Raw genomic sequence first — 14,038 nt, 5'->3', positions numbered from 1 at the left:
AAAACATGTATTAAAGAATGGAAAAATAAAATAAATGTCTTGAATTTAAAAAATTTCAAATATAAATCTAAAGAAAAATAAATAAATAATTATCCATCCATACATTATACATTAACAGAGATGGTTTTATATCTAAACTTACATTCACTGATATCTGTCCTGAACTTAGATTATTAATTTATTGATGGAGCCCAAGAGTCATTAGAAATTGTGTTCATTGGATAGTTAGACTTAAAGATCCATTGTTTTATCTTGGTCGATAGTATTCCACGACATTTGAGTTTCTGAACATTACATCGGCTACCATGGTTGAAATCAATCACAATACAATTATTAGTAAATTGTAAAATCTGGAAGTTATTTATTAATGAATATTGTTAATTACCTCCTCGATAATTAAGTCACATAATTGGTATTAAGTTTAATGACATCTCACTTTTAAAGATAAACCGCCAAATGCAGGTGGTTTTCTTGCTAATTAATAGTTTTTTAGAGGATTATTGACATAAAACGACGACTTTATGACTTATAATATTTTGGTCGTATACTAGCCTGTAAGTAGTATAGTTTTATCATTTACTACAATACCAATCTATTTGTTCCTGTTAATGTGTTTTCCTAAAAAAATTTTTAGTCAAATTTCCAGAGCAGTTTTTTTTGACGATAAATTTGTAACTGGTTTTATTTTCGCTCAATGTGCAAGCTTCAATTTACTTCAACGCATTACCATTGGAACTTCGACATTAGTAAAAAAATGACCATAAAAGTTGCTTTAATTGGCATACTTGAATTATAAATCAGGCGTTATATATTTACGTATATATATATATAAAATTGTAAATAGGATAAATATGTGAATTACTTATCGTTTCGTTTCGAGAGGTCGATTGTTTCAAAAATTTATTTTTCTTTCAAAATAACATTCTAATTCTTATTTCCTAAACACGCCTGGAAACTATTTAGGATTTGTGATTTTTTTGAAATACTATCACATTACTAATCATATTGTGAATAAAAAATTATGTGTCTAATTATATTTTAAAGATGCAAGAAGTTTTAGGATGTTTCGGTTTCTTGATATACCGTAATTTGTAAAGCCAATCAATCCGCAAACACGTACATTAGTTTTATCGGCAGATGTAAATTTATCAAGTCCAGCACACGATGAAAAATTGGCATATTTAGCTTTTGGTTTACATGCTTGGTCTAGATTAAATTTTCATTTCTGAAAGATTGTTGACTTTTGACAACAAACAAGTAATTTTTCCTTAAGCGATTTAAGTTTTATATATAAATCTATAGTTCATTTTTTTTCATTGATAGTTTGTTCATGGGACTAAATTGCAATCAATTTGACTTAAAGTATTATATTGTTGTAAATTAATTGCATTTTATAAAATTCTAGATTAATTTATTATACATCAATGCTGTGATATAGCATGGCAGTTAAGTACCCGTTATTGTTTTTGTAATTATTATATTATTATTTACAACTTTTTATTAGTTGTCTTCTAGTTTATATTCTACATAGTACACTTCTAAAATATTCTTCATTTTATACCCTGTGTAAGTCTTATTACCTCCTCAGTATAATGAAGTTATTGTAATAGGTTCGAAAATCCAAATAGAAATTTTCAACATCTAAATGGGTATTATAGTGTAGGCGCTGAGTGGGTTTCGTATGCATTTATAGGTCTCACTGAACAAGGAGTGAATTTCGACGTATTGTTTTAAACAAATTAATTGTTTATACGACCATAGCTTCTAAACAAAAATTTTAAAAAACATCTACATGAAAAAACAAATATTTATTTTTTTTATTCGTCTTCGTTCAAAATAACCGGAGATGTGGTTAAAATTGTAAACAAAAATGATATTGCATAAGGTCGGCGCGCTGTAAATGCATACGAAACCTACTCAGTGCCTACACTATTACGTTTTATAGCCATGTCAACGTATTTACACCCCTTTTAGATTGATGTTTGTGTACACGCCCGTGTGTTCTTTCATTTATGGACATTTTTTCCTTCACGATTTCTCAGGTGAATGACAGGTGAAAACGGTCTATGATTTGAGGGATAAATAAAATTGGAAATTTTTCTGATAATATTAAGAAACTGGAAAAATTGGATGAAAAATTAATATTTATAGAAATATTTACGATAATCGAGTTTGTATATAAATGGTACCTATTCCGTTATATCTTAGAAGAAGAGGTTTTTTTTCGATACGACGCTAGGCAAAATATTAAGAATTGGTCCAATGTGTCAATTTTTAGTAGGCTGAGTTTAAAATTCAGATTTCGATTAAGTATCTTAAAAAATGTGACCCATCACCCTGTATGACTGTGGAAAATTCCAAATCGATATTCCTATAAATAACGAAAATATGAGGGTGTCTCCATCTTCAATGCAACACGCTGTCTATATAACTCGGTACACACCCTGTACTTGCATCCAGACTTGCGCGAAGACCGGAGGTCGGATTTGGGTTCAAGTCTGGATGAAAGTATAAAAATTATAAGTATATAAAAAGTAGAATAGAATAAAATTCACAGGGTATATGCGCATCTGAAGTTCTGAGTTAATTATTATCCTGAACTTGTTCTTTTTAAAATAATTAATTCATTTGTTATTATATTAACTAGAGATAACAACTTATATGCCATAATAAGAAATCAAATATAACACATTTTACTTTCATTGTTTTTTTTTGTAAAAATTTATTATTTTTTTAAAAATTATTAAATTATACAATTATTTTTTGTATGTTCTTAGAATAAATATTATATAAAATTATAAATAAATTATATCATTAACAATTGAATAATATGTTTAAACATAATCTAGATCAGAAAATTAAATTAAAAAGCACGAAATAAACATTTTTGCTATAGGAGGTTGGTTATTTATATAGAATGATTAAATTGGTATTATACATTTTTGATTTGAAATATAAGCTAAGCGGTATGAGATAGATATTAATGATTTCCTTTTTATTTTAGAAATTATATCATAGCATTTAAATGAATAATTTAATGTAAATTAACATCTCCTTGAGATAAAAACATGAGCATTTTCATCGGAAGAAATAAAATCTATTTACTTCCATACCATAAACATATGTACAAAATGGCTAACGTTACGAAGCCATTTAAAAAAATAAGCTTAATCGATTATTTCATGAAATCATGGTTCTGCTTGAATATAGAAATTTCCTATCTACCTCTTTACTATAAATCATAAATCTCGTTAACATCCACAAAAACTAGTAATTCCGTGAGTGTTTGTGATATGGAAAAGTAATACCTTACACCGCTTTGTTTTTATTCCAATTAAAAAATGTAGAGCTCTTATTTATAGACCCTTTATTCGAGCTTATTTGTCTTATACATGTTAAATCAGTAAACTGGAAGTAGAAATTGTTCGGTATTAGAGATGGCACATTTTTTTACTTCTTCACACTTTTTTTAATAAAAATAATGAGCCGTACAACTATTCTGAAGTGTTGGGCAAATAATTTACTTTTGTCTAATACCTAATGAGTCAGCACCTCCAAAAAGTATATGGTGTGCCCTATTCCAGAAAAATTAAGCGATTTCAGAAAAGTAACTTCGGTTTACCCCTATGCCCATGTGTGGATGTCTGAACTTGGATTATCATCGATCGATTGTCGTTTTAGCTTTCAATAATCGAAGAAATTACAACCTGGGAATATTTCTACAAGTATTGTCTTTGGAATATTTCTACAAATTTCGCCAGCTCGAACAACGTACATTTGCGAACCCCGGTTTATTGGTCAAATATGTTGCAAAAGAGCCCTAATATAACCTCCTTCAATATTTGTGTCCAGTACTAACCACTCTATTAAAAATTATTGTAACGGTTTGTCATCTGTTTTTGGTAGAAAATAAACAGCAAATCCACAAACTGAAATAAATTTAAAAAAATATATTATTAGTCTCAATTTTAAGTCTTAAAATTGATTGTTTTATCAGAAACAGTCCCATTTCGCATACTCATATTTTGTAAATATCACATGCCTTAAAAAGAATTTTTTAAATGCAAATCATTACAAATATGAAAAATTGAAAATTCCATGAATAGGAGGGGGGAAGAGGTAATTAGGGACATACTGACTCACTACTGGCAAATTGTCAGTTACCCAACCAGCGAATGAAAAGCGAAAACATGCACTACTAAGCATCAGTTTTTTCTAATAATTATCAATGCTTCAGCGATATGGCACCCGGGTCGATATTGCACCGTGCGTAGAGTGCACTAGTGCTTCTAAAAGCTTGCAATCTTTTGTTTTAAGACGTTATAAATTTAAAAAAAAAACATAAATTCTTACCAAAAGTTGTGCCTCCTACTAACAAAAATGGTAAGACGCAGTCAATTTCCATAAAAATTGGAAATAACAAATTTCCAAACAATGCTCCGAACCGCCCGCACATCATCAATAAGGATACTGTCATTGTCCTGAAGAAACATTGGTAAATAAAGTTTTTTGCAAAGTAAATTTTCAAACAACTTGAACCTTACCGTAAACTCGTTGGAACAACTTCAGTTGAAATAGAGATCAAACATGTAATTGCAATGCTGGAGAATGCTAAATATAGTGCTGAGAATATTAAAGTTTGCTGAGATGATTGTGCTAAATACATAGAAAATCCTAGCAGACCAGATACCCATAACAAAACCACTACAAAGAAATAAACAAATTAAATATACTCTATATTAAGGCAATTTTAGATTTGCGTACTTGTGATATTTTTCTTTCCAACATAACCAATAATAGCTCCAGCCACAAGGTAGAAAACTGCTTGGGTTGCGCCAAGTATCATATAATTTATGAACACCGAATCCTTTACTGAACCCTACAAAAATTAGAAATGCGTATTTATGTGTTTGGTTCAACGAAAAAAATCGATATAAAATATCGGTTTATAAAAATATCGGTAAGTGCAGAAGTGACAAAGGAATTGTTTTTTTATCAAAATTGGGATGACGTGTTTCTCTCTTTTTACAGGAGTATATAAAATGTGTGAAAAACAACACGAATCTCGTTTCTTCACAAACAGATAATCCTACGAGTCCATTGGCTTATACATATTGTTATTTATTTCTATACCAAACGCTGTGAGAAAAACTAAATGTTTTTAAATGTTCATTGAGCCTGAAAACCTGGGTCAAGTTTAATGTTTTCGTAAGATGTGCACCTATACAACCAACATTTGAAGCTTGAAGCATTTTTATCGATGAGACTTATTTTTTGAGTGTCACGCATATGTTAAATTTAATTATTAAGTTTATAGTGGATAATTTGTTTTCTATCATTGCTAATAGCACTGCCGATATTTTACTGTCTTATCTTTCTCGTTGCATATTCTGTAGTAGTTATCGTTTGTAATGTTTTATTCTTGGAGTTCACTTCGACTGCACAATTTCCTGTAATAACTACCATCTCCAGTAGTTCTGTCCTGAAAATCAACAAAGACAGTACATTTGCCACTGGCTATACGTGTAAACTGTAAAATTTTCCATCGGTTTGTCACTTTTACCGTCTCACTGCAACCGTCTTTTAATCTTTTGAATGTCCTAAATGCTCCACTCTCCAAACTTCTGTGGCAGGTGTATTATGCTTAAATTTATTACTATTCTGTTGGTTGTGTTAGTAGTTCTGAGCTTAAGGGGCGTACTAGGTTCTCTGTATATTTTCAGTATCGCTTGATTTCAAAGGTTCCAGCTATGTAATACTATGCAATTTTAGACAGCGTTTGTTAAATCAGTCTTAAATAAATTTAAGTTGTTTGGCCATATACTACGTGGCAATTGCGTATTTTCTTCATATCTTTAAAATCCAGCATGGGCACCTATCAGAATAATGTTCCATCGGCGATTATGGGTTACTTTACTGGTTATATTACTAAAATGTATCACAATCACAATCTGTCGATATAACAACCTTGTCGTTTCTGTACTTACCGATTCAATCAAGGGTTACTATACAGAAATAATACTTACAGGTATACAGTCTTCCAAAACAAAATTTTCAGATAAACTTGTACTATTTGAATGTGATGAACCACCGCTAGAAATCATTGTGCATAATGATGCTGACTCATTCGGATGCTTATCTTGATACAAAGAAATCAATGAAAATAATTGAGGCATCCATAACCGTAATGTACTTAGCCTGAAATTGTAGAAATAAAAAACTCCAAATCTTCCAAAAACAATCGCACAATATAGATAATTGCCACGAGTGGCTCATACTATTTTTTTTACGAATGGGGAATTAGTCTTCCTTTTGCTCGCGGTTTTCCGTGTAACGAAACATATTTAATTCTATAGGTGGTACTCAAAACGCTATTAGCCATTTATCGCACGAAAAATACTGCAGAAAAAGAATACTTACACCGCATCAATAAAAAAAAAACTTTATATAAAATTGACAATAAAGAAAATAATTAATACCCAATCATGGCTACATGCTGCGTTGAAAACATTAAAATTATCTTTGAAAGATAAGGTTTGTGAAAAAGTGGACGAATTTGTTGCCAGCCCGTCGATATTTTTTCACCAAATGTGCTACGAATTGATTTCAATGAAAATGAACTATCACGTTTAGTCATCGTAATTGGTTGTTGATTTTGTTCCAATGTCTCATCATAAAGAACTCTAATCTGAAAAATCAAATTGAAATAAAAATCTGTAAGACAGGTAAGGTAAGAAACAATAAAATAATATCCATGACCAAATTCTTATTACTAAAAAGTAAAATCAAATATTGTTTGAGAAAACTAATTTACTAAATGCTTACTGGATAAGATTCCTTTGAATTCCCGGTATTTAATGCATAAATAGTTCGGAATATTTGTAAAGCCTCATTGTTCTTACCCAAAGACATCAAAAATTTTGGACTTTCTGGAAACAATGAGACCATTGATGCAGCGACAAGAGCTGGCATTGCAGCCCCAAATAAAAATACGTTCCATGAATGATAATCTAAAACATTATACAATTGTATATTTGGAAGTTTCTTGTTCTCACCCAAAACTTACTTAAAAATCCATTAAATAATTGAAATACTAAATTTCTAGGTAATATTGCCCAAGCAAAAGCTGGTAAAATAAGATTTATGCAGCTGCTACATAAACCATTAAATAAAACAATTTTTGAGCGATGCTGAAATCCATGCATTTCGGCTAGATATGTTGTAAGCACAGCGAAAGGTCCACAAATTCTGCAATTTGATTGAATATTAATAAAAAAACAAGTTATTTCATGATTTCGAAATATTTACGTAGCACCATCCAGAAATTTAAAAATTAATAACACCCAATAGTTTGTAGCTATAGCTGCACCAATATCAAAAATTCCGGCAAATATAAATCCAAAAATTAAAAGTTTCCTCCGACCAAATGTATCAGCAAAAAATCCCCAAAAAAATGGTGTCGTTACCATTCCTTCCGAGAAGAAAAAATGTTAATTAATTATTTTTTTGATTCTTATGTCAGTTCTTGATCAGAGGGAGAGAAAGAAAAACCATTTTCAGATCCAAAAATCGGCATATAACAAGGAGGTCTATACTCAAAAATTATTAAGCAGCCGAATTCCGATCGAATGGAATATATTTATTTATTTTTTTTAATTAAAGATTAATTAAAATGCAATGTTATTTGAAACAAAACCTATCACATGTTTTTAACTCAGTTTTAACGAGTTAATTTAGTTAACCAATGTCTTAAATTTTTGTAAAAATTTACTCTTCTTTGTTGCCTCGTTCTATTTTGTTGTCCTTTTCAGTGATTTAAGTTTCAGCCAGACATAATTAAGGATTCACACGATATGATAAGAAATTGTCATTTCTAACTGCAAGATTTATGAAGAAAAGTAAGATTCCAATCAAATTAATACGGTCTTTTGAGTTCTGAATTAACCTTAAGCAAATATTATTGGCTAAATGCTGAGATCAAGAAAAGCTAGTTAACTTAAAAGTATGTTAAGAACATTTTTGTTCGAAACTTCGTTTTGCCATTATGTTCTTTTTGCCATAAGCCATAGTTTAGTTCTAAGAAAATAAAAATGTATTAATACTTACCGAGATAAGTAATTGCATTAAATGTTCCCTTTTTAAAAAGCGTCAATTCTAAATCACATTGGGCTACAGGTAAAACGAATGCTAAAGATGTACTGTCAAAGCCGATAGCCATCGCACAGGGAATCGCACATAACATTAGTAAGCAATTATATAATCCAAAACCAGTAGCTTCAATAGCTGTTTCAAAATCAGCAGGTTCTTGTATTTTTGGCTCATTCTCTAAAAAATAATAAAAACTTTATTTAAAAATTTTGTAAATATAATAAAAGAAGGGAAGGAAACAATTGGCATTCGAAGGTCTTACTCCAGACAGCGAGGGTTATGTGGCCATGAAAGGTTTGACAAAAGATTTAGATCATTTTCTATGTTTTTGTCCCGTGAAATCGATTTTTGATTGTTTCAGACTCGTACACGCGGTTATTTTACCCACGCTCCTAAACAAAATCAACATATTCACACAAGAAATTTGCTGGTATTTCGGCAGGCCTTAGTAGGGGCTCTTCGGATTCTGAGCGGATTATGAAGAGATATGGTAGAGATATCTACTATACTCTCATCTCTTTTTTGGATGTTGCAAAAACATCCACAATCCGAGGTGATGGGGAGAAGCAAATTAAACTAAACAAACATCGGTTATACGGGATAAACAACATAGGAAATAATCTATATCTAGGCTTAACCCTTTCAGCGTTCGCAGAACCTGTTATAAGGTCTGCAGAAATAAATAGTTCGATAACTCGAAAAACACAACATTCTTACAAATTCATAAGTCAATTTTTTCATTTTTTTTTATACAAACAAATCACCTGCAAGGCGACAGATTATCTGCATTATTTCAAGGTAGTTTAATTCTCTTTATTTCAAGAATTTGATTTAAGTGATACAGTGGACAGAAATTTTGTATTGTTAAATTATATAAATATTATATATTCACTAATGTACAATCACTTTATATTACAGTGGAACCTCGATAACTCGAACCTCGTTAAGTCATAATCCTCAGTTAGTCGAAAAAAAAGCCATTCATTTCCGCTGAACCATTAAATACGCGGTATCTCCTTAAGTTGTAGTTCGTAAAATAAAATGACATCGTAGTTAGACTATTATAATATAATAATCTCGCCTTTATAAATCGAAATTTTAGCAATGAAATCCTCTGTATTTCGAACTACTTGTTAAGTGGAAAGCTCATTAACTCCCTTGAAGATCGAGCTATCGAGGTTCCACTGTAGTATCCAACTGCCGTATTAACACTTAAGGCCTTTCCTCATACGAAGTGATGCAATTATAAAATATGAAATTATTTGAGAATTATTTTCAAATTTTCAGGATGGATTCTGTTAGATTTGAGAAAATTAACACGAAGGTGAAGGTTATATAACACGATTCAGAGAAAATCACTTATAGAAGAAATAACACACAAATGTCATTCATTTCACGAGTTTTAATATATTTTCTTGAAAAATAAGTTATAATTTTCATCATAGGAAAATATTTGTCATTGTTTAAGTAATGAAAATTAGTTTTTCAAATTAATCCTTGATAAAAGAAAATTAGCCTTGTTACATATAAAGCATATCTTTAAAAACACTTCAATAAAGGATTTATATGTTAAAAACGGAAACTTTAACAGCTCAAATCAACAACAGCTAAAAAAATTTAGCACGTAAGAGGTATTAAAAAATTTACTTGCTTAATTAATGAGAATACATATTCACGATTTAAAGACAATAGCTGATGATCCAAAGAAAACTTGATTTTTTGGGAAGGTCCTTAATAGAACATAGTTAAGTGTCATATTACAGTATAATAATCACAATAGCTAACAAGCATTATTATAGATGTACAATGTACAATCTATGGGAAATGCGAGTCGCCGTTTCAATAGCAAAATAGATTTGGCTTCCATTAGTGTCTCAAAAAACGTGATCTTTGCGTCACCATTCTTGGACAAATCTGAGCATATTATTGTCCTAGATATGGCACGATCTATAGTATTCTGTATGCTATGTTCAGCACTTCGGGCATAATTCATTGCTAAATTACAAGGAAAACTTGATCAGGGAAAGGCGTACTTCTGTACAAACCTTAGGGAAGAAAGCAGCCACTTCCCGCTGAATTCTGCAGGAAGGTTCACTCGTTTTTGCGTCTACTGCTTAAGCTACCGAGCTTGATTCGAGAACTGGAATACGGTCGACGTTGTAGTCATATTAATGAGACATTACCTCACATGCAGATGCAATGCAATGCAATGAGACATTACCGCACATCATTGTACCGTCCTTTCAGCCACGTGGCAACGGTGGCATAACTCCGTTCAAGATCGTCTTACTCACTTCGTCCTGACTTGGTGTTTCAATTTTACAGGAAAAAAAATATCATAGCCATTTTAATTCCATTTAAGCTGACGAAAGAGTATAGGATCTCGTTGTATGCATTTTTAGTTGGCGCAGTCGGATCCTGGTTAGCTCAGAACTATGGGGTCGCAAAGTCTTAGGGAATACCATCTAAGTGTACGCAGACCATGACTTCAAGCATGATCCGCTAATCGCGCGACATTTACATTGAACATGAAGCCATGCAGAGGCAGTACCGTGATTAGTCTCCGTAACCTTACACGAAGGTACTGGGCCCTATAACCTGAACAATCCCCTCCTCTACATCAGTGTGAAGTAAGAAGTTATGTCTGTAACAATACCTGTTAACAATTGTGATTTTTATACTGTGATATGACACTTACTATGTTCTATTAAGGACGTTCTAAGTGCTTTCTTTAAGATTTGGCCTTAAGATTCTATACACGACACAAGTGCAACCACATTCCATACACATGCAACAAAAGTTTCTTTCGAATGCAATATGACGTTAAAAGAAGATTTCATGATTCATCCAATGCTCAGTGTTCATTTAGAACATACACAAATAATAATCATCTATGTAAAATTTATTTTATTCAAATATTTTTGTTTCATAAATTATCGAATATATAATGATTAATTATTTTTAATGCAAACCCCCACAACGTAAATTATCAATTATTGTTGTGAACCCTTTTTGTCAAGGAAATAAACTTACACAAATATTTTAATTTTAAAAGTTTTCTGAATATCTCTAACTTTGAATTAAAAAAAAAAAAATTATATTCAAATTATAATAATCTACCTAATAAAAATCTAAATTAAAATCTTGTTAACCACAATAGCATTGAAATTTTATCGTTAAGCAAATATTCGCGTCTGTAAAGATCTAAATTTTTTTCAAAAATAATTTAGTTAAAACGATATTATTTTTCCATTGTTTTGTTAATTTTGTAATTTCTAACTAATCTTATGTTTGAATTTTGCAGTAAAATTTTTTCAGGCTCAAATAAAATCTTACGTTATTAATGTACAGTTATTTCTGTAAATTCACTTTTTAAGAGAAAGTGGGATAATATCTTTTTTACCTCTTGTAACGTATATTACAGTAGACACTAGACTCTAAGTTACTGATCACTTACGGTTAAGTCAAGAGAACAGCATCAATGATAGGAATATAAAATTACTTTCATAGTCAAAATATGATAAGCAGTTTTACCAAACCTAGTGTGGCGCTAAAATAATTCCAATAAACTTATATAATTAAAAATATTGAAACCAAGTCAAAATCCACAATCAATTAAGAAGCCCACTCAACATCAATAAAGGGGTCAGGCAGTTAGACGGATTATCTGTAACGCTGTTCACTCTGTCATCAAGCATTTGGACCAACGTGGTACAATATTCTTAAAATCAACACAAAAATGCCTATGCTGATGACATTGGGATTTATAGTACAAACCAATGCCCGTGCCTATGATTATTCAGAAAGGTGAAAGAAAAGGCTAAGGAAGTCGGTCTCATATCAATGTAAATAAAAACACAATGTATGATTACGTCATCAGGATAAATACAAAACCTAGTAGATTGGATATTGGTAACAGAACTTTTAAGGGAGTAACATCCTTCATGTGTTCAACGTCCATCCAAGAACGAATAAAAGCTGGATTCACTGCCCTATATGCAAATCTAAAACTCTAATTAAAAATAATTATTAAATCACACATCAAAGATGCAAATTTACACAGTACTAATTCGTCCAGTTGTGACATGCATCGGTGAAACATAGACGCTGACCTAATAAGACGCTGACCAATAAAGGCTAAGGAAAAATTTAGAAGGAGAAGAGGAAGGTCCAAAACGAGATGGATTGATAATGCCACGGATGATATCTGAATTATGAAGATCACAGAATGATGTTCCAAAACAAAAGACCGAGTGCTATGGAGGGCAATTATTGAGGAGTTCAAGGCCTACCCAGGGCTGTAATGCCATTTAGTTAAGTCAATGTTTTTGACTCAAAATTTTTAATATGACCGCTGGATTCATCTAAGATTTTTCTAACTATTTTTACCTCTTACGTAGAATTGCGGAATTGAAATTTTTACGTTTCTCGAAAATTTTCAAATAACTGTTTGAGGCGTATTTTTTAGTTTCCACTCAAGAAAACAATTTTGTGTGTATTTGTGGTATGGAGGTGTAATTGGAACATACACATATTTGAAAATGAAGATAATGCCACTAATTAGATTGGATTTGGAAAGCATGCTTTACAAACAAAATCAACATTTTATTAATAATTAGAGAAGTTCAGAGCCACGGATAAAGGTCTAAGAAGTGTAGAAGATAAAAAAACTTACGTTGTTGGAAAATTTGTCCACTATTTGAAACATTAAAACTAAAATTTTTTTTAAATGAAAGTATGTTAATATTATTTGCATTATTCTTTTTGAAAAAGTTAAACGGTTTTAATTTGTTCTTCATTCTGTATCTAGTTATTACACAAATTATTATTAATATTTATTATCAACTGTTAAAGTGAAACTGTTCTATTACCAAAAATATCTCATGTATCTATCTCGTAACATTTGACGTAATAAAAAAAATCTTGTCACCTGTATGTGTCAAGGCAAATATTTAAATTAAATTAAGAAAACAATTAAATAAGATAAAAATGAAAATATTCCAAATCTTAAGAAATTTATACTTTTCGAAGGTCTATTAAGTTATGTATCGGTTTTTCTATTCAGAAAAATACATTTTTTTAAAACGAAACGGAAATGTAAGAGACGTCGAAAAAAAATTTATTTCTGATTAAAGTATGAGCACGCCAAATCTCTCGGTCGTAAACTGGTGACTTGACGTTACTTCAAAGAAATTTCTGGAAATAGTACGTCCATCAAACTTAAATTTCAATACTGTAACGTGTGATCAGCACTTCATTACAAAAATACGGGTTGTAAAACTGCACGCTTAAAAATCAAATTTTGTGGATGTATAGGTATGTGGTTTTTCAGGAATATTACATGTATGCATATTTGTAAGAATCCAACAGTTCACAGAAAAATTCAAATAAAAGGTAGTGCACAAGTCACGCGTCATATAATATTGGAATAACATTCAATTTTAATCAATTAATTTTAATTTTTTAATTTCAGACACTTAAAGCGAAGGCTTAGAAGATTTGTTTTCATTCTGAATTAGTTTATTTCTGTTTTATCCCAATACAAAGGAAGAGTTTTGTTTCTTGCTTTTGCGAACGATCGATCCAAGCAGTTACATGGGTTTTACTAATTTGAGTATCGCAGATTTCTATTGATAGGCTAAGTATTCTAGAATATTTGAAGACGAATACAAATAAACGAGTCGGCAATTGTAGGAAGATTATTTCCTACTTCTATATACTTTCCTATTCTGTACATATCTACAGCATTGATGGGATATTTATGCATTCGTTTGGAAAAACGAGACAAAAACATGTATGGCAGATTTACGTTTCTACAATATTTGCACTCATTTTCTAAACAAGTATATATGTGGCAGTGTGCGCCTCCAAATCATTTTAAAAAAATCTA

At 30.8% G+C, this 14,038-nt stretch overlaps 1 protein-coding gene across 1 annotated transcript; it reads right to left on the bottom strand.

Annotated features, from left to right (window-relative positions):
- Positions 1-3,049: 3,049 nt before the first annotated feature.
- On the bottom strand, positions 3,050-12,982 carry LOC123303405 (synaptic vesicle glycoprotein 2B-like). Its single transcript, XM_044886277.1, has 11 exons — positions 12,824-12,982; positions 8,107-8,325; positions 7,309-7,471; positions 7,067-7,248; positions 6,826-7,010; positions 6,480-6,688; positions 6,027-6,198; positions 4,765-4,879; positions 4,545-4,704; positions 4,354-4,481; positions 3,050-3,929 (listed from the first exon to the last, which is right to left on the bottom strand). Exons 1-11 carry the CDS (start codon positions 12,945-12,947, stop codon positions 3,874-3,876), a joined length of 1,713 nt encoding a protein of 570 aa, XP_044742212.1. The 5' UTR covers positions 12,948-12,982; the 3' UTR covers positions 3,050-3,873.
- Positions 12,983-14,038: the final 1,056 nt, after the last annotated feature.

The sequence above is a fragment of the Chrysoperla carnea genome, chromosome 1 (assembly GCF_905475395.1).
Source record: "Chrysoperla carnea chromosome 1, inChrCarn1.1, whole genome shotgun sequence".
Taxonomy (NCBI): domain Eukaryota; kingdom Metazoa; phylum Arthropoda; class Insecta; order Neuroptera; family Chrysopidae; genus Chrysoperla; species Chrysoperla carnea.
The sequence above is the reverse complement of the archived record's forward strand: the minus strand, read 5'-3'. Positions and strand labels throughout refer to the sequence as shown.